The 20113-nt window shown below is 38.3% G+C and overlaps 1 protein-coding gene across 3 annotated transcripts in view; it reads right to left on the bottom strand.

Annotated features, from left to right (window-relative positions):
• Cmya5 (cardiomyopathy associated 5) overlaps positions 1-18111 on the bottom strand; it is an 83778-nt gene extending 65667 nt beyond the window's left edge. For 2 of the 3 annotated variants that reach the window (XM_015497843.2, XM_048800191.1), the window contains exon 1: positions 17847-18109. In XM_015497843.2, coding sequence (XP_015353329.1) covers positions 17847-17995 — 149 coding nt within the window. In that variant the 5' untranslated portion in view covers positions 17996-18109. Of the gene's footprint in view, positions 1-17846 lie in introns of all 3 variants that reach the window. The other variant, XM_048800192.1, reaches the window with a different exon arrangement.
• Between the last annotated feature and the right edge of the window lie 2002 nt (positions 18112-20113).

Below are 20113 nucleotides of genomic sequence, written 5' to 3'. Positions count from 1 at the left end.
TCTCTCAATAAAAATACAAAATAGGGCAGGGGATGTGGGTCAGTGGTCAAGTGCCCTGAGTTCGATCACCAGTAATCCTCCCTGACAAGAAAAGAAGGGTTGGGAATGTAGCTCAGTGGTTATGGCACCCCTGGGTTTAATACCCCAGTACACACACACACACACACACACACACACACACCAAAAACAACAACCAAAACCCCACAATTTTTATTATTAGTATTGGCCACTAAACTTTTCATTTCTCCTCTTCAACTTTCAAAGAAATTTTCTAGGTATTTTAAATTCTTACTCTGTTAGCCAGGCACAGTGGCCCACACCTGTAATCACAATCACTCGGGAAATTGAGGTAGGATCACAAGTTCAGCTTAGGCGACATAGCAAGACCCTGTTTCCAAAAAAGAGCTGGCTTCTAGCACAAAAGAAAAAGAAAAAAAACAAACAAGTCTTCTTTCTTTCTACAAAGAAAGAATTTTAAAGGCTGAGAAAATGGTAGGTAGTTATTATCCTTGAATCAATTACTACCATGTTAGGCTGGTGGCAGAGGTAACTGGTGCCTATGAAGTTGAAAACAGAGGAGCAGAGTTCTCGGGTGAGAAGCTCCCAGAAGGCATTGCTGGTGGTCCCCTCATTAAACACAAACGCCCCCACTAGAAGAAACAAGAACCCTCTTCCTCAAACAACACAGACAGTAAAACCAAGCGTATTAAAGGAAGTCTCCAAATTTCTAAAAGGAAAAAGAAATAAGGACATTAAATAAAATCCCTATTGATGAATAAGGAAATAACTTGCTAGTAGCCTATAAGATCTCAAAATTGGAAGTTAGCAGAATAGATTGAATAGTTTAATTCATTTTTATGAAGTACTGTATTGGGAAAAATGGGATTATTGCAAAACTTTGTATTCTCATTTTCACAAATCTTTAAAGCTCTTAGATGTCTGTAGCAGTTCCTAAAATTACAATGACTTTCCCATAATATTCTCTTATTAATCACCCACAAAATTAATTAAAATTCAATAAAAGTGGTCTGTATTTGATCCAATGAAATGTTTTTAAAAGCATAATACAGGTAATATATATAATAATGCATTCCTCGGTTGGATTCAGGTGAAAGTTCAAGGTTTTTAGGTCCTATCTTTAAAATAAAGACTTTTTCTTAATTATCAAATATATATTTCACTCTAGAATACATGACAAGAGATAATCATACAAATAAAAATAATCAGTAACCTCAACACTTGAAAATGATTATATTTAATATATTAGCTTTATTTAAAATTTAAAAATATATTCTAAATATTTTCCCATTCCAATGACACATTCTTTTACAACAACTATTCTAAATATATATATATATATATTTTGGTGGGGGGGTCTCCAAACTACTTTATACTCTTAAAAATTATTAAGGACCTCAAAACTCATGCTTACATGGATTGTATTTATCAGTATTTATAGAATTAGCAATCAAAGCAGAAATTTTAACATTTTATTACTTCATCTAAAAATGACAATAATAACCTATTACATGTCAACATTGATAATATATTTTACAAAAAGTAATTCTACTTTCCAAAACACACAAACAAAAACATTTAGTGAGAAGAGTGGCATTATTTTATAGTTTTGCTAATCTTGTTAATATTTGGCTCAATAAAAAGATTAAATTCTTATATCTGCTTCTGTGTTCCAAATGTAGATATGTTCTATTAGCAGGAGTACTGCAAGAAAAACTAGACCCACAGGGATATGTAGTTGGAAAAGGGAGGGGTAATTTTCAGGTAACTGTGTTTATTTTATTTATACCACACTAAAACTAGAAAAGTTTCAGTTGTTAAAAAATTAGTTGCAATGTGGAATATGAAAAAATGAGCTTTTCATATTCTATATACTCATGAGAGGATGAAAGTGTAAAAAATCAATAAAGATCTTAGTACTACTGCAAAAATAGTTTTGACCTTATGGACCCTATTAGAACCATACTTTGATAACTGCGGTTCTACAACTTCATATTTAATTGTTAACATAGCATTTTATTATATAACATTTTATTTAGTTAATAACCTATTGTTGAACATTTATATTATTCCTATATTAAAAAATGCTCATAGCTGGGCTCAGTAATACACACTGATACTCAGGAGGCTAAGGCAGGAGGATCACAAGTTTGAGGCCAGCCTCAGCAACTTAGCATGACCCTGTCTCAAAAAAAAATAAGAAGAAGAAGGGCTGGGGATATAGCTCAGTGGTAGAGAACCCCAGATTCAATCCCTGGTACCTTAGATCCATCATTCTGCACACTTATTTTCTCAGGATAATACCATAGAAAGTAGAATTTGAGAGCGAAAAGCAAATCGTTTTCAGGATTTTCACACCTATTTCCAATTTTCCCTCTAGAAATGGTTAACTTGCATTCCTATCAGTAGTGAGTACAAGAGCCTTACATTTTCTTTTTTTGTAGGGAGGTATCTTTATTTATATAGATGTTGCCTGTTAGCAATCTATGAGGATCTAGGAGAAAAATACATCATTTCACTTTTCAAACAGAAACTTCCCTCTCTGAAGTTACATAATTATGCCTAAGTCAGTCCAACCTAGAATTTAGAAGACATTTCTTCATAAAAATCATGTTATAAACACTGGTTAGAAATCTGTTTAATAGTAATATACCTTGTTTCCATTATAAAGTAAATGAATTTTTGTGGAAGCTAATCACCCACTAACATTATAGCTAGAGGAAATGCATCCAAGAGCCAAAAAAGTAATGACAAAATAAAATTTTGGAACACAACTCCACCATATTTAAGAAGTTATTATAGATATATGAAGTTTAAAATATTCCATATAAAAATCCAATGATTATACTGAATTTTTTTGCATGACACAAGGGAAGATCAAAATCTTTTACCAGGTTTCCCCCAAATCTCTGCTTTAAAACACTAGTCTCATTAAAGAAGAGCCTTACGGGCTGGGGATGTGGCTCAAGCGGTAGCGTGTTCGCCAGGCATGCGTGCGGCCCGGGTTCGATCCTCAGCACCACACACAAACAAAGATGTTGTATCTGCCAAAAAATAAATATTATAATTCTCTCTCTCTCTCTCTCTCTCTCTCTCTCTCTCTCAGAGCCTTACATTCTTATCAACACCGGGTACCATGTTAGTCCTGTCTTGATGGCTGTTTTCAAAAAAATCAGAGTGTGACTGGATTGGCTCTTGTGAGCTCGTCACCTTATGTGAACTATAGGACTTGAGATGTACTGGAACCCTTCCAGTGCTAGCAGAGTACTTCTCTGATAAGTCTACCACAGTGTTTATTGAATGCTATCTACCCTGTGCCTTCTAAATTTCTTAAGACAGAAACAATGTCTCCTTATCCAAGTAAGTATATACCACAGTGCTCATGGGATGGAGACAACATTTTTCACTTCAAAAAGGCCCTGGATTTAACTCTTGGCTTCACTACTTCCAGCTGTGTGTTAGAACCTGATTGTGTTCCCCAGAATTCAGACATTGAAAAGTGATCACTAATGTGATAGTATTGACACAGGGCCTTTAGGGGATGCTAAGGTCATAAAATGCAGCTCTCATGAATGGGTTGGCAACCTTAAGAAAGAAGGTAAAGAGCCAGGTGTGGTGGCACATACCTGTAATGCCAGCAATTTGGGAGACTAAGGTGCGAGGATTGCCAGTTCAAAGCCAGCCTCAGCAACTTAGCAAGGCCTTAAGCAATTTGGCAAGATCCTGTCTAAATGTAAAAAATAAAAAGGGCTAGGGATGTAAATCAGTGGTTAAGCATCCCTGATTCATTCCCCGATGCCAAAAAAGAAGAAAGGAAGGAAGGAAGGAAAGGAGGGAGGGGGCGAGGGAGGGAGGGAGGGAGGGAAAGAAAGGAAGAAAGAAAGAAAGGTAAAGGGAGTGCCTGAGGCCTTTTTGCTCTTTCCACCACAGACACGTCTATGGTACCTCCATCTTGGACTTACCAGACTTCACAAATGTGAGCAATAGATTTATGTTTCATAACTTTTCCATTCTCAGGTAATTTGTCACAGCACACAAACAGACCAAGATACTGTATGAGCAAATGACTTCCTCTTCCTTTCTTGAACTTGAAGGCCATCAGTTAAAAAGGAAGACTAACACCTACTTCATAAGGCAGGTGTGTCAAAACAACATGCAAAATATCTCATAAAATACAGATTGTCTTTGATTTATAATGATTCAACTTTATGATGCATTTTTAATATGCATTTAATAGAAACCACATTTCAAATTTTGAATTTTGATCTGTTCCTGGTTCAGCAACATGTGACCCAGTACTCTCTCACAATGCTGGACAGTGACAGCCAGCCACAATCCCAGTCTGGCATGCCATCATGAGGGTTAACAACCAACACTCTACAGTGTACTGTGTTGCTGCCATGATGGTCAGTAGGCTAGGTGTATTAAATGCATTCTGACTTATGATATTTTCAACTTTCAGTGGTCTGTCAGGACATAACCTCATCACAAATTGAGAAGCATTTGTACTGGGCAAATAACAAATGTTCCATGTGTTCTCTCCCTTTTCCCTTCCATTATTGAATTCCCATCATGAAGTCCAAACTTTGAAGAGCTGCAAACCCACTTTAATAAGGCTATAATTAAAGCAGAAATCACCTCTTTAACAATGATTATCTCTGAAAAGTTTAAGTGTAATAAGCTAAATGGATGCACCTTCTAATCATTCTTCCCTGTGTCACTGATTCATTATTCACTCATTCACTTGCTCATTATAGGAGTAGAGAATTCTCATTCAATCCAAGGGCTCAGGGTGTATCCAGGCCTTTCAGGAAAGAGAAAACAGGGAAATCATGAGGAATCAAGGGAGCTACTCTCTATAAGTGTGGCTTTGTTCTCTGCTTCCCTCTGAGCATTTTCTCTTCCCTTCTGTCCCCACCCTCCCACCATCTCAGCTCAACATCACTATCCTCAAAGGACACCCTGAACCCCAGAGACTGCAGAACTTTCTCAGAGTTCAGAAAGGTATTTCACTGCTTTCCTCTCTTTTAATCTCTGTGTTCCGGAGAAGGAAAAGACAGGGGTGGGAAAAGCAATACAACATCACCCCTGGATGTTGGCCTGACTTGCTTTGGTGAAGGAAGGAGCCTTTCCTGTGTGTCAGGATCAGTTCAAATAGCTTTCAGACCCTGGATAACAGGGTCTGCTCACGGTTTTCTAAGTCCTGTAGGCACTCTGTATTGGGAGGACTGTTTTAAAGTGTTAGAAACATACCTGAGCCTGAATTCAGACCCCTGGTGGTGGCCCTAATCTTTCCCCATATAAGGCCATCTCGCCATCCATCTTCTATGCTCTGGGCTCTCTGCCTTGACAACTTTATTTACTATTAAATACCTTTTCTTTTTTTCCTGAACACTATCTCAGACACCAGTTATGCTCAGCAATTTTAGCTAATGTTGTTTTTTACCACATGCTGGACAATTTACAGTATAAATTCAGAATTTTTTTAAATGATAGAAAAATTAACCAGTAATTTCCAAAAATAAAAACCAATACTACATCACAAAATATTGTTGCAAGATCACAATAAGGTTGACTAGATATCTAAAACGTTGAGACCTGTCCCCCAAATCCCTCAAGCCAACTAAATAGAATCTGTGTCTCTATTTCCAAGTTACCAAACAGAATCAACATTACCTGAGTCTCACTTCTCCCCTTGGTGGGGGTTGCATGGTAACCCACTCTGTGAGGTGGAGCACAGTTCTCTGGAATATTGGCCTAGGTATACAGACTAGAAGCAGAACTAATGAGGTTTCTGATAATAGCAAACAGATAAATAGAGATTTAAGACTCCCAGACAGGGATATCAGGGCATATAAAACAGGTAATAATGAATTTCTGGTTGTTTGTTTTTATTGTGAAATGAAAAGTCCATGCTAGAACAAACATTTTCCCCATTAAATATAAAAGGAAAAACACTTCAGCTTCATATGGTATTTGTTAATTATTCTGTTATATTTTAATTAAATTTCATATTTCTTAGGGAAATATTAACTATTCCCTTGTTTAAATAAAATGGTATACATCAGCCAGGCATGGGGCATGCCTATAATTCCACTGACTAGGGAGACTGAGGCAGGAAGATTGCAAGTTCAGGCTAGCCTCAGCAACTTAGTGAGATTCTGTCTCCAAAAAATGGGCAGTTACATATGAACTGGAGTAGAAAGAAATAGAAAAAAATCTAAGAAATGGTTGTCACTTCTTGCCATTTTACTCTGAGCTAACGTAGGCCACTAATTCTGATCAGTTGTTCAAATGTTAAGGCCCTGATTTTCTGATGCCAAAAGTCTCCTCTCTGCTTTGGTCCCCTGGTCATAGTGGCTACATTGTCCTTTAACTCTCTGCCAACCTAGGTGGGGAACTCCACTAAAATTTTCTTCCAAAAGGTCCAATATGTAAACTCCACTAAAATTTTTTTTCCAAAAGGTCAAGTATATATATGAAAAGGAATCCTAATTCTATCAGACAATCAATTTAACCACATACTTGGCTATCAGGCAATTGTAGCATCAACACTGCTAACTTTTTATGTTACCCTCCCCCTTTGTATCTTGGTTTGTTTAAGAAATCAAGGAAATAAAAATGTCAGTTCCTCTGGAAGTTTTCTATCAGGGACCTGCAGGAAGCAACTTTCTTGGAGATATCCTAGGAGATATCCTATGAGCAAGAAAGACTGAGGCCCAAGTTCATGCCCAGCCTGCCCTGTGTACCCTCTCACTCCTCCCCTAAGCACCCATTTTCCCTTTCTAGTGCCCTCTTCCCCCATGAGAGCACCCTACCTCTTATATGTGGAAGAATTTGTTCAAAAATAAACACAATCTAGAAGAGAAAGATTTAAACTATTAATTCTCTTAGAGGTGTTTGTATTTCTGTAAGTTATTAATTTCTTCCTATTGAGTTTCGTTTTACCAAATTCAATGACCACTTCTCAATTCTCTTAAGATGTTGAGGACCAGACAACAAAGTAATTTGTTAGGAGGGTGTAACATGAACAATGTTAACCAGAGGGAAGGAGATGAGATTGGGGATGAAATGTCATCATGAAATCCAACAACTTGTTCACTTAACAATCATGTCCCCCCATCCCCAGGAACATTTTACCACTTAGCTACTTTCAGTAATTTGTCTAGAGTTTCACTAAATTGCTGAGACTAACCTTCAACTTGCAGTCCTCCTGCCTCAGCTTCCCAAGTCATTGGGATTGCAGGTGATTGCTAGTGTGCCCAGTTCAGTGAGCATTTCTGAGGCACCTGCTATGTACCTGCTATATTCTAGTTGCAGACAGAGAAGAAAGGCAGGCTGCTGCCCTTAGGGAGCTTACATTCTAGTGGTAGCAATAGGCAATTAAAATAAGTCCAAAATAACATTTCAGATAGTGATAGGAGCTATGAAAGGCAACGTGAAACAGTGACTACTGTGAAAGGCATAAAGGGAGTGAACTCAGCCTGTTAGGCAGGGGGTTGAGGACAGCTTCTTGAAGAAAGTGGCATGTGCACTGAACCTCAATAGTGGGTTTGGGGAAGCAGCATTCCATGGAGGGAAAAAAGCAAGTGCAAACACCTGGATGCAGTAACAGGCTTAGCCTGCTGGAGGTTCAGCAAGCAGCCAGCCTGGCTGGAGTGTTGTAAACATGGCCCAGTGGCATGAAATGAGCCTCAGGAGGTCAGCAGGGGCCAGGTCAGGGAGGGTCCTGAAAACCCTGGTAAAGGCACAGAGGGGAAGCCTCTTGCCCCACGCTGACAAAGCCAGGAAGTGGCACAGTCGAAATGGTAATCCAGGTCTTCTCCATCCTACCAGGCATTTTAAAAATGCAATATAATCTGTTTTATGACCCCAAGTGGTACTGAATGAAGAGAGCATTTAGTGACACCCTTGGAGATCCCAAAACTCTAAGAAGAATAAAGACCAGGTCTCATTTTTCTCATGTCCCCTTGAAGAAAAAAAAAATAGATTTGAAAAATTCAAAGTTCATCATCCAAAGACCAACACAAAATCCGTCTTTTAAATAGAATATCACAATTTCATAGATATGGTAAATAAATACCTATTGAATGCTTATCACATAACTCCATATAGTATGAAGAGAAGTTATTTTGGTGTTGCTATCTTTGACCTTATGAAAATGCAATCACACCAGATTGCCTAATGTCTATTTTTAAACATAAGATCTACTCTCTTTATTACACATTAGGAAACTTAATATAGCTAAGGTGCTGATCAGGATTAACTATTATGCAGATTTTCAGGATCTTCTTAAGCGTTTTCTTTTAAAAACGTTTGAAGTAAATGAAAAAAAAAATTAAATAATAAAATTATGCTCAAATGCTCAAATAAAAGGAGTAAATCAGTTAAGAACAGATGTCTGTTCAATGTATAAAGTATATATTTATTGTGTATATATATCTACATACATGTGTACATATAGAGAGAGTGAGAGAAAGAGAGATATAAAATCTCAAGATAAGCACTGAACTCATGAAGAGTTCCAGCACTGGAATTAGGGATAGGACACTCACTATCTGAAATTATGTAAATCACTCATTATTGCTAACCCTCCATTTTCTTTTCCCTAAAATTAAAATGAAAACAATGCATATACCATGGAGCTCTGGTTCAAATAACTCAAAATAACAAGCTGCAGTTCTTAGAATAGATTAGGTTTCCTTGAGTCAGTATTGGCCTCTCTTCCCTGCTGTGGGCCTTGTCACTCATCAGAAACACAGGAGAGTTGGGGACACCTAAGTGCCCTAGAAGGGTAAGTGTCATCAGCAGCCAGGCTCCAAGAGAGGCTGAGAAAAAACTCCCAGGGGAAGGAGCAGGAGGCCTTAGCTCTTTGGGACCAATTCATTTTGCCAGTGTATTAGCTTCTACTAATGACTTGTGAAATTGTTTAATGTTGACCCTCCTCAGAAGCTAAACTGGAAAGAGTTAGAACTTGACCTATTTGATTCCCTCTATGTTTACATTGCCTGGCACACAGTAAGCACAAGGTAAAAATCTGGTGAGTGAATAAGGCTCATTTCCTATTGTAGATACATTTCTGAAAAGGGAGGGAATTAATTTTATTTACCAATCAACAATTTTAAGTGTCCTAGTGAAATCAGCCATTAAGAAGGAATTTGTGGTGAATGTAAATGTTTTAAAATGTGTTAAATTGACAAACATTGTATGTATTTATGTTCTACAACAGTGGATGTAAATTTCTGTCTAGCATGTGGATTATTCTTAAAGAAAACATAGCTAAATGACAAAAACATAGTAACAGCTTCATGAGAGGGCTTTGAGCATTTACAGTTTAGTAGACTGAATAGTAGCATCAATTAATCTTCTCACACATCTTGGATTTTATCAGATTAGAATGTGGAATTTTGGAACTGAATCCACTCTGGTTGCCTTGAGAGAGGACTTTTGTCTGGGCAAAGGGAAAGCCCAGTTTTATCCTCCCATCTATGATCTGGCTCAAGGATGAGTCTAGGGGTGACTTTCCCACAAGTAATAGAAGGTAGGAACAATCACTGCAGACATCATAATTGAACAATCCTTCAGTACTTATCACTGTCCCCTCCAAGCTAGTGTGTTTCAGACTCACCAGGCATTGTCAATCCTTGGTAAACGAATGGCCAATGACCAGCAAAATCCTACCTGATCCAAGTTCAGCATCCCAACTAAATCTGCTTCTTAAAAACGTCTGGAACCCTTGATATTCACTCACTCATTCATTCACACCATTCATTTATTCAGCCAATAAATATTCTCAACTCTGGTGAATCCTCAATTATTCTGGATGATGAAAAGAAAGCTTAGAGCAGCAATTAGCAGCACAAGAGCTGAAACCAGAAATTTAAAGGAATGTCTACCATATATTATTCCTGGAATACCTTTCTTCTCAGCTTCAGTGTCACTCTACAAAGCCTTTCTAAATCTCATTTTAGAAAAAAAAATTTTTTCCTGTTCCTTGGTTAATATCCTTAGTGTCATAAATGACTATTTATTGCAGTTAATTGCTTCCCCTTACCAGAATGAGCTCCTTAAGAGAAGCAACTGTGCCATCCAATCATCTTTCTGTCTCTAGTATCTAGCACAGGGCCTGGTATACAGAAATCATTACCAATGGAGCAGTTCTATGAATTTCAATGAAGTTACTAGATTTCTAGGTATTATCGGACCTGAATTGTCCAGTATGGTAGCCACTAGCACATGTGGCCATGGAGCCCTTGAAATGTGTTTAGGTAGGGTATATTCAAGATGTGCGATATGTGTAAAATATACAAGAAATTTCAAAATTGTAGCAGAAGAAAGAAAAATGAAATTATGTCATTTGCTGGTAAATGGATGGAATTGAACATCATGCTAAGTGAAGTAAACCAGACTAAGAAAGTTGAGGGTTAAACGTTTCCTTTCATATGCAGAAGCTAGAGAAAAATAAGAATATTTTAAAAGGGGGATTTCATGAAAATATAAGAGAGAACTTAAAGTTAAGTGAAGGAAGGAGATTGAGGGGGAGGGAGGAGGGATGGGAATGGGAAGAAAATATGGAATGAAATTAACCAAATTATGCTATGTGCATGTATGAATACATCACAATGAATTCTACTTTTATATACAACTATAATGCACCAATCAAAAAAGCAATAAACAGAAGGAAGACCAGTAGAGAGAAGAAGGGGATGGAGGAGGGAGGACAAGGGGAAAAGGGGAAGTGCTGGGTATCGAAATTTAGTAGGTTATGTTATATGCCTTTGTGGATATGTCAAAATGAACCCCACTGTTATGTATAACCCCACCACACTAATAAAAACATAAATAATATTTAGTACAAGATAATGTAAAATACCTCATTAATAATTTTTATATTGATTTTATGTTGAAATGATAGAACTTTCGCTACTGAGTTAAATAAAATACATTGTTAAAATTAATGTTATCTATTTCTTTTTACATTTTTAATGTGGCTACTAAAAATTTTTAATTATATATATGGTCAGCATTATATTTCTTTTTTTAAAATTAATTAATTAGAATTATATTTCTATCGGATAGTGGCAGATTAAGCCAAAGATTATTTTCATGTATAAATCACATTCAAGTCTCTTATACCTGATACTCTAAGTTTTCCTCATAGGAAGGGGAATTTGGTTATAATGTCTGAATGGACCCAAGGCTTTCATCAAGCCTGTGTTCAGAATAGCCAAAGAATATAAGCCACTTTTTAAAAAAATATTTATTTTTTAGTTGTAGTTGGATACAATACCTTTATTTTATTTTTTAAATTTTACTTTTTAAAAGTTTTACTTTATTTTATTTTATTTTACTTCAAAAATTTTTTTATCAGTCAGTATATCCTGCACTTTAGTGTTTTGCTGTTTTAAAGAAAAATAATAATTCCAACTCTTGCTATATATCTCTATGTTGAGTCAAAGTCTTACCAAGGGCATGTAATATGCATGCAGCCAACACTTAAATAGCTCTTCAATTTCTGGCTCTAAGTGCTTCTGCTTTATCCTATCTCCTCCCTCAGCTTCTGGCATCCTGAGCAGTCAGCCTGCCCTCCCATTCCCAGCTCTTTCCACTGACCTCAGAAGAAGGCAGGCTCAAATAACACACTTGTCAAAACACCTAGGCAAGCACATCAGTGATAGACACCATATAAATAGATATATGGAAACAGAATGCTCCGTACTGATAACGAAAACCACTTATGAACTCCCTTCACCTTCCAAAAGATTTGTTTCCTGTAATAACTAGTTAAATGTGAATTCCACCAATAATTTTAATTCTATCAGCTTAGACAGACATTTTATATAGGCACTGGCTGAGCCACATGAAGGTGATTTTAAGTGTTGGGTACTGCTGTGGCAAAAATTCCCTATGCTTAAGTAGAGAAATCAAATGATTAACAGAGATTGATCCAAAACAAAAATGATAAAGTTTCTAGGTGATCCTTTGGAAAGACTGAAGAGTTGGGCTTCATTGGTCCTCACTCAGAAAAACAAAATGAACAACAAATTTCACAAAAACTCCAAGTGCTATTTATATATCTCTCTCCACAAAGAGACCATGAATTTGAAACATTTAGCACAGCATTGGCACATATTTAATAAATATTAATTGAATGAAAACATTAATTTTATTTGCCAGTGTTTATTATGTAAAGCAATACTGCCATTATCACTACTTTTTTATTGTTGTTTTGTTTTGAATTTTGAGTGGTATATAGACGTAAAATGGCTTTCCAATTTTACTTAATAAAATTTCAAGTCCTCACTATGGCCTACAAAGCCCCACATGATCTGCAACCCAGCTATCTCTTAAACTCACCTCTGAACACTCTCCTACTTGCTCACTCTGCTCCAACAACTTGACCTTGTGCTCTTTAAGTAGAGTCACACATTCCTACCTCAGTGCCTTTGTACCTGCTTTTCCCTTTGCCTGGACCACCCATTCTTTCAGTCTTTGCTCAGATGTCATCTCATGAGGGAGGCTTTCCTCACCACCCTGTCCAGAACAGCATAACCATTTATCCTCTGTATTTTCCTCATATAACTTATGGCTACCCAATGTATTCTATATTGATTCATTGTTTGTCTTTCCAGACTGGGAAGTTGAAACGTTTCAGGAGGGCAGGGACTTTGTCCAAAATGTTCGCCATTGTCTTCCTTGGGCATAGGAATTACCTGGCACATCAAAAGAGTTTAATAAATATCTATTGAATTAATAAATTAACCAACATTAGATTGGAGTCCAAACTTGAGGTCTAGTCCTAATCCTACTATTAAAAAGCTGTATGACTTTGAAAAAAAATGTCTCTTGACAATGTTTTGAATCTGTAAAAGAATAGATATTTCTAAAGCCTCTCCTGGCTCTAGAACCCTGTAGATTTTATATATCCACTTTTTACAAATGATCTTATATGAAGGTTTAGCAACACAAAAAAATCTTTTTCTATATCCACAAACTACAAGCCCTCTGGGGCACATTATTGATTCAAAACCCTTTTCCAGTGATGAAGCCTTCTCAAATCTTCCAGGTATTATACATTCCAGGACTTTCTCCCTACTTTGAGGTGCTTCATATAGACCTTCTCCTCCTTCAATCTAACAGTTAATGGCATAATTGTGTTTTTCTATTTCTCTAGTTAGAAATGTGAATACCTTGAATCTGGTTATGGATTCTTAGTAATTTTTGTATCTCCAGCACCTTGCATAGTCTATGGCACCCTATGAATGTTTAGTGAATGTTACAGATAAGCCAAAGTGGAATGTCATATTGGAAAACTCATATTGGAAAAGGATACCATTACCCACCCCTCATTGATGAATAGCAGGCAGAAGGTAGAGCTTTGCTGCCAATAATGATTCATCTGAAGGAATATAAGAAATTAAAATTTACTAAGAACCTACCAAGTCAAGTAAGCCTACATATATGCACATAGTTTTTTTCATCCTTTTGACAACCTTATGAATTAGGGATTATTGCTATCATTTTATGAATAACAAAACTGGGTTCAAAGGGGACAGATTTGTCCATGAAAGAACAGCAACAGGAGGATTGGGGATGTGGCTCAGTGGTAGAGCACTTGCCTAAGATGCACGAAGCACTGGGTTCTATTCCCAACACTGCAAAAATAAATAAATAAAAATAAAAGAATAATTAATATGATTTACACACAGCCCTTTGAATGCCATATATCATATTCACATGACTGAGTGATATATCATAAGGATAATTTTCTAATCCAGTATAAGTACTGGTCTGTGTAATGATGTGTTTTCTGCATTATCAATTACATTTTTATAATTAGAAGGGGTGGTTCCTTGATTCAGAAAGGTAGCTATAGATAAATCTACATATGATACCTGGAAGGGTAAAGAAAAGGTTTACAAGCAGAGTGGTTTTTGTCTTTATATTAACATAATATATTACACATAACAAAATATACTACATATATATTGATGAATAGCAGGCAGAAGGTAGAGCTTTATATACCAAAAAGCTCATTGTAGAAAAACCAAAAAGTTCAGATAAATATAAAGAAAATATTCTTTTAAAAAATATTTTTAGCTTTAGATGGACACAATACCTTTATTTTATTTATTTATTAATATTTATGTGGTGCTGAGGATCGAACCTAGTGCCTCACACGTGAGCTCCACCACTGAGCTATCACCCAAGCCCCTAAGGAAAATATTCTAACAACCATATATAAACATTTTTAACCTTAAAATAAAACCTTTACTAACTTCAACTTAACCTTTCTTAACCTTGTTAATATTTTAAGCCTTTTTCCAGTATATCTTTTTTTTTTTTTTTTTTTGAGGAGGATGGTAACCAGGGATTGAAGCAGGAGTACTGTTAACCACTGAGTCACATCCATAGTCCATTCTTTCTATTATTTATTTTGAGGCAGGGTCTCACTAGGTTGCTTAGGGCCTCACTAGGTTGCTGAGTCTGGCTTTTAACTCTGATCTTCCTGCCTCAGCCTCCCAAGTCACTAGGATTATAGGCTGCACCACTACACCCAGCATGTGTTTTAAATTATTATTATTATTACTATTATTATTATTATTACTATTGGAACTAGGGATTGAACCCAGGGGCATTTTACCACTGAGCTACATTCCCAACCCTTTTTTTATTTTTTGAGACAGAGTTTCAATAAATTGCCGAGGCTGGTGTAAAACTTGCAATCCTCCTGCCTCATCCTCCCAAGTCATCCAGTACATCTTTTACTCAATATAAGCATTTTCCATATTGTTAGAATTTTCACAAATAGCATTTTGATAATGGCTTAGTAATATTATATCAAATAGATACAAATTTTGTTACTATTACTTAGATTGTTTTCATTTCTAACTTTTATGTGCCTTTTTTTTTTTTTTTTTTTGGTATCAGGGATTGAACCAAGGGGTAAATAACCACTGAGCCACATCCCAGTCCTTTTTAATATTTTATTTAGGGCCTTGCTAAGTTGCTGAGGCTGGCTTTGAACTCAAAATCCTCCTATCTCAGACTCCTGAGCCACTGGGATTACAAGCATGTGCCACCATGCCTAGCCTTATGTGCTTCTGAATTAAAAAAATAAATAAATAAGTTTGTAATTGCAGCTTCAAAGATTGGTTCTGACCTCTGAGAAAATGTAAACAATCTTTCTATTCAAAAAGAGGGGAAAACACCCCTCTAGTAAACAGAGATGAGTCCTTTCTTTTTCCTTTTTTTCCTTACCTTTCAAAGTAAGTTTCAACTATAATAAAGAAAGGTCTCTCCTCACAAAAAAAGCGGGGGAGGGTGACAGTCTACTGGCCTGGAATACACAAGCCTAGGCTCACATTGTAATTCTGACATTTTCTTGCTTTATATCCTCAGCAAATTACACAAAGCTTGTTTCCTCGTCTGTAACAGGACAATCACTTCCTAGTGTTGTTGGAAGGATTTACTGAGACAACATATGAAAACACAGCACTAGGCCTGCCACAGAGTGAGCAAGGCCCTCTTTCAATTGTAAACTTCTGTGCAAGAGTCAAAAGGAAAGAAGTGGAAATGATGATACATAATTCTCACTTCCATCTATTAGAGAATATTCCTAGTACCAAAAGACCAGAGGACTTTAGGACATATTTACAAATACATGACACACCAAAGTGGTTTGGTTCCTGACAACACTCTGTGGCAGGTGTGATCTGGAGACTCCCAGTTCCAATAGTCGCTCCCCACTGACCTCTTGGTCTAGCTATAGATACAGTTACCATCTCCTTTCCCATTGCCCCCACCCCAGTCCAAACCTTAGATATCACCTTTCCTTCTGTGACTATCTCCCTAATTCAAACCCTCCTAAAACCCATAACTTCCAACCTGCCTGTCACACTGATTTTCTGTCTATTCTCCTAAATCTTGTTCATGTTTACTGACTCCTTATTACCCGTATCATCGAATTAGCAACCAAAACTTTGATGTTTTGAAGGCCACTATAACCATCTATCTTATTCCTTCATGTTCTATCTATTCTATTTGTTTCTCGCTGTTGTTTTTGTTTTGTTTTGTTTTGGTGTTTGCCTTACCTGACCAGCTATATATAATGAGAGCAGGCCTATGTTTACTGCAGATAAATCCTATCCTTGAAGGATCCTATACCTGAAGGTCTTGCCCTTCATCAAAGTGCAATCCAACCTCAAAATGGTGCTTCACATTGCCAGATACTCACATTTTAGTGCAAATAAGTTTTCAAATTCTCTTGGGGTGGGGGTAAATTTTGGTTGGGCAAGGATGAGCATCCCAGGTACCACTAAGGGAAAAATGTTATAAAGGATGGGCTGACATACTTCCCCCTCTCAATATGCCCAGAAATCACTGAACCCTTACTCCCTGTTCCTTTTATCATGGGTGCCTTCTCCTCCACTGTTTCTTTCTTACTTTTTTTTTAAAGAGAGAGAATTTTTTTTAATATTTATTTTTTAGGTTTTTTTTGGTGGACACAACATCTTTATTTTTATTGTTATGTGGTGCTGAGGATCGAACCCAGCGCCCCGCGCATGCCAGGTGAGCACGCCACCGCTTGAGCCATATCTCCAGCCCCTCCACTCTTTCTTTAAGCATTTCCTTGTCCATTTTCTAAGGTCCAGTTCATGCCCACAACTTCAAGGCAGCCACTACTCTATCTTCTCTCTTCTAACCTTCCACATTACCCACGGTCTGTCCTCCACTCCATCACTAACTTATTTAGTACAGAGTCTCATACTCCCCATTTTCTCCCTAACTTTCTGCACAATGCTCATGAGCAGAGGTTGTGCCTGCTTCCCATTTGGTAGTTACTTGGGAAACCTGTGACCAATATTCAAGGCTTATCTGACTGACCAGTTGCCCTAATCAATGTCACTCTATGGACTGCTTCTTCAACTTCAGCTCTGCTGGTCTTGGGTTGGGCGGTACTTTATAACTTTGGGTAAAACATACACTCTAAAATGGTACACATCCACCTACTAAGTCTTTCTATTGATATGAACAAATTTAGGAAGAAACACCTTTGCCTGACACTCAGAAAAATACAAAACACCTATGCTTAGAAAACAAATAAAGGCAGAAACAAATCCAAAAAGAGATGATTCCTACTATTCTCATTTTACAGCCTGCATAAAGGTGATTAGGGAGGTCAAAGTGAAGGAAGACCATCTTTTAAATATACTATTAACTGGGTTCTCATTCACTTAAAAGTTGATATTTCTGTCCAGGAGGAATTTAAGAACAGGGATTACTGGAACTCATACTTCTTTTTTCCAAAAAATGTACAGGTCTTTGTACCAAAAGCAAGTCCCCTTATGGCAAGCTGGTCCACTGCTACATACCCAGGAAACACCGTTTATTTAAAAGTATCAGAGCAGCCCTCTCTGCCTTAGCTCCCATCCCCCCTCTTCTCTGGTTCAGGCTTTCAAGATTGTTCCTGTGCCTTGGGACAGATGTAAGCGTTCCTGCACAATTCTGCAATTAGGCAGGACATTAAGTGTATCTCCAAGAATAGACAAGAGCCCCAAGTCACTGGAGCTGGGAGGTGGAGTATAGTGAACTTGGCTGCAGGTGTGCCTGTCATTCCAGATGACAGCGAGGACCTTCACCTTCAAGTTCTTTAAAAGGCAGCACACCCCAATTAATTTCCAGGGAAATTAACTCCAGAGGTTTAAAAGGAAAGGAAACAACAAGACAGGAAGAAGCTAGCTGCCCTGCGAAGCACCTGCCTCCCAGTAGCATTTCCAGGCCGGGCACCCTGTCGACGGCCCCTGTGGGAGAGAAGCTCCCGCTACCTGGCGTCGGGCTCCTCCTCCGACTCCGCTGCAGTCTCATCCTCCTCACCCTCCGACTCCTCCTCAGTCTCCAGCTCCTTGGCTGCCTCCTCCTCCCTATCGGAGCCGAGGAAGCTGTCGGTGGCGTGGTTGCTGTCGCTGCTCGCCATCGCGTCTCTCTGGGCCGGAGTCGGAGCCGCCCGCGCCGCGCCTGGTGTTCTCCCTCTGACTGCGCCTCTGGCCCGGGCCCGTCCCTGCCCCGGCGGGGGCGGCTCGGGTTCCCGGCGCTGGGGGCGGGTAAGCCCCGCGACTTTAAATAGAAGGCGTCAAAAAGTTTCGCCACCACCAAGCTTCAGGGGCCCCGGGCTCAGCCTGTCCTCTTCCCCGCCTGTGTGCCAGCTTCCCCGCGCCCTCCCCCGCCGGTTTTGGCAGATTGCTGGCGGGCTCTTTCGACAACTGGAGAGTCCCCACGTCATGGCGCGCGGGCTCCGGTGGCACCTGGGCTTCAAAGGAGGAAAAGCTCTTCAGCCCGATCTCCCTTTCCTTCAGAGCCAAATATTTCGATGAGCCTTTTCTCCCAAACAACAGTCCTTCCTGGACAGAGAGCTTGCTAGTGTGAGGTACTGTCGAGGGTAATTGCAGAGCCGTGAGGCTCTGGAGAGCTTATGGTTCCACTGCTAGTACAGAGACTTGGAAGAAACAAGACTAGGTCTCTGCCCAATTAGAAAGCTGTTTTGAACCATTGTTCAATATTGGCTCTCTTTACAATTGTGTATTCTTTCTGTGGCCCCTGATTGTTCAGTCAGGTCATTATTTCAACTAATTTTAAACCCACACTAGCTAAAGGCAAAGTTTTGTCTGAAAATAAGTCCAAAGGTCCCCAGACCTCATTGGATCTTGTGAAGCCAGTGCTTAAAATGTCCCCACTACTCAAGGACTAAAGCAGGAGAGCCTCATGCAGATAAAATCCTGACAGCCCACATCTTACCTATTTGGTCTCCTCTTTGGAAGTCAAGGATTCTCAAAATTTATACCACACATACTCTGTCACATGTGAATGTAACAAAAAGTCAATCTGAATGTAGAATAGTGATTACTAGTGGCTAGAAAGGGTGGAGGAAAGGAAGATGGAGCGCGGTGGGATAATGGGTACCAAAACAGTTACATCAAAGTTCCAGTGCTCCACAGCACAGAGGGATGACTGCATTTCACAATAACCTATTACACATTTCACGAATAAGGGACTTGAAGAATAGGGCTGTAATGAGAAGGAAATAAAGATAATAATTACCTTGATTTAATCAACTGTACCCCATAAATATGTACAATTAAAATAATAAATCTCCTTCTGAATTCCTGATTGCACAAAAAATCTATGCCTTATTTAAAACAACACTGAAAATACAATATTAATAAGGGCAATAAACCAGAGACTACAAATAGGGAATGTAGGACGAAGTATATTCCTGTTTTATTTTCTAATTGGTCTTAAAAATAAAAATCTAGATAAATTTTTTTTAATTGTATGAAATCATTACTCTGTACCTTTACCTACACAATTTCTTCTATCTGAAAAAGTTCTTCCCATCTCTGATTACTGATAATTCAAGATCACCCCTCTTTCTGAAATCCTCAGGTTAAACTCAGTACTCCTTTTATGGGTTCCCATATGAGCTTACATTTCAAATATTTTGGTATCTTTCCCCCAGTAGAATTTAGACATTTATTACCTATCTTTGTCCCACAATCCCAGCTCAAAAACTGGCAAAGCACCTCGCACACAGAACAAACTTAGAGAATGCTCCCTGAAGAGAACAGGACCAGAGCTGTTGAGTATGCACAACAGGTACAGATATCTTTACAATGCAGAAAGGTATCACTCTTTTTATGAGAATGACTTTATAACTAGAATGGCAAATACTGGGGACGGGGGTAGGGGGTATCGGGGATTGAACTCGGGGGCATTCAACTAGAGTCACATCCCTAGCCCTATTTTTTTTTTGTTTAGAGACAGGGTCTTACTGACTTGCTTAGCGCCTCGCTTTTGCTGGGGCTAGCTTTGAACTAGCAATCCTCCTAACCTCAGCCTCCTGAGCGGTGGGACTACAGGCATGCGCCATAGCGCCAGGCCAAACACTTATTTTTAATCATAGCAGATTCTATTCACAGAATTGTTGAATATGATGAATGGAGGTTTGGTATTTATTATTCTCTAGTTATGCCAGTTTGTATGTATATGTTTGGTCTGTGGGCAAGGAAGGGAAGACAAGTCAGATACACTATGGAAC

This window comes from Marmota marmota, unplaced genomic scaffold (genome assembly GCF_001458135.2).
Source record: "Marmota marmota marmota unplaced genomic scaffold, marMar, whole genome shotgun sequence".
Taxonomy (NCBI): Eukaryota; Metazoa; Chordata; class Mammalia; order Rodentia; family Sciuridae; genus Marmota; species Marmota marmota.
Note: the sequence above shows the minus strand (reverse complement) of the source record. Positions and strands in the feature narration are given on the sequence as shown.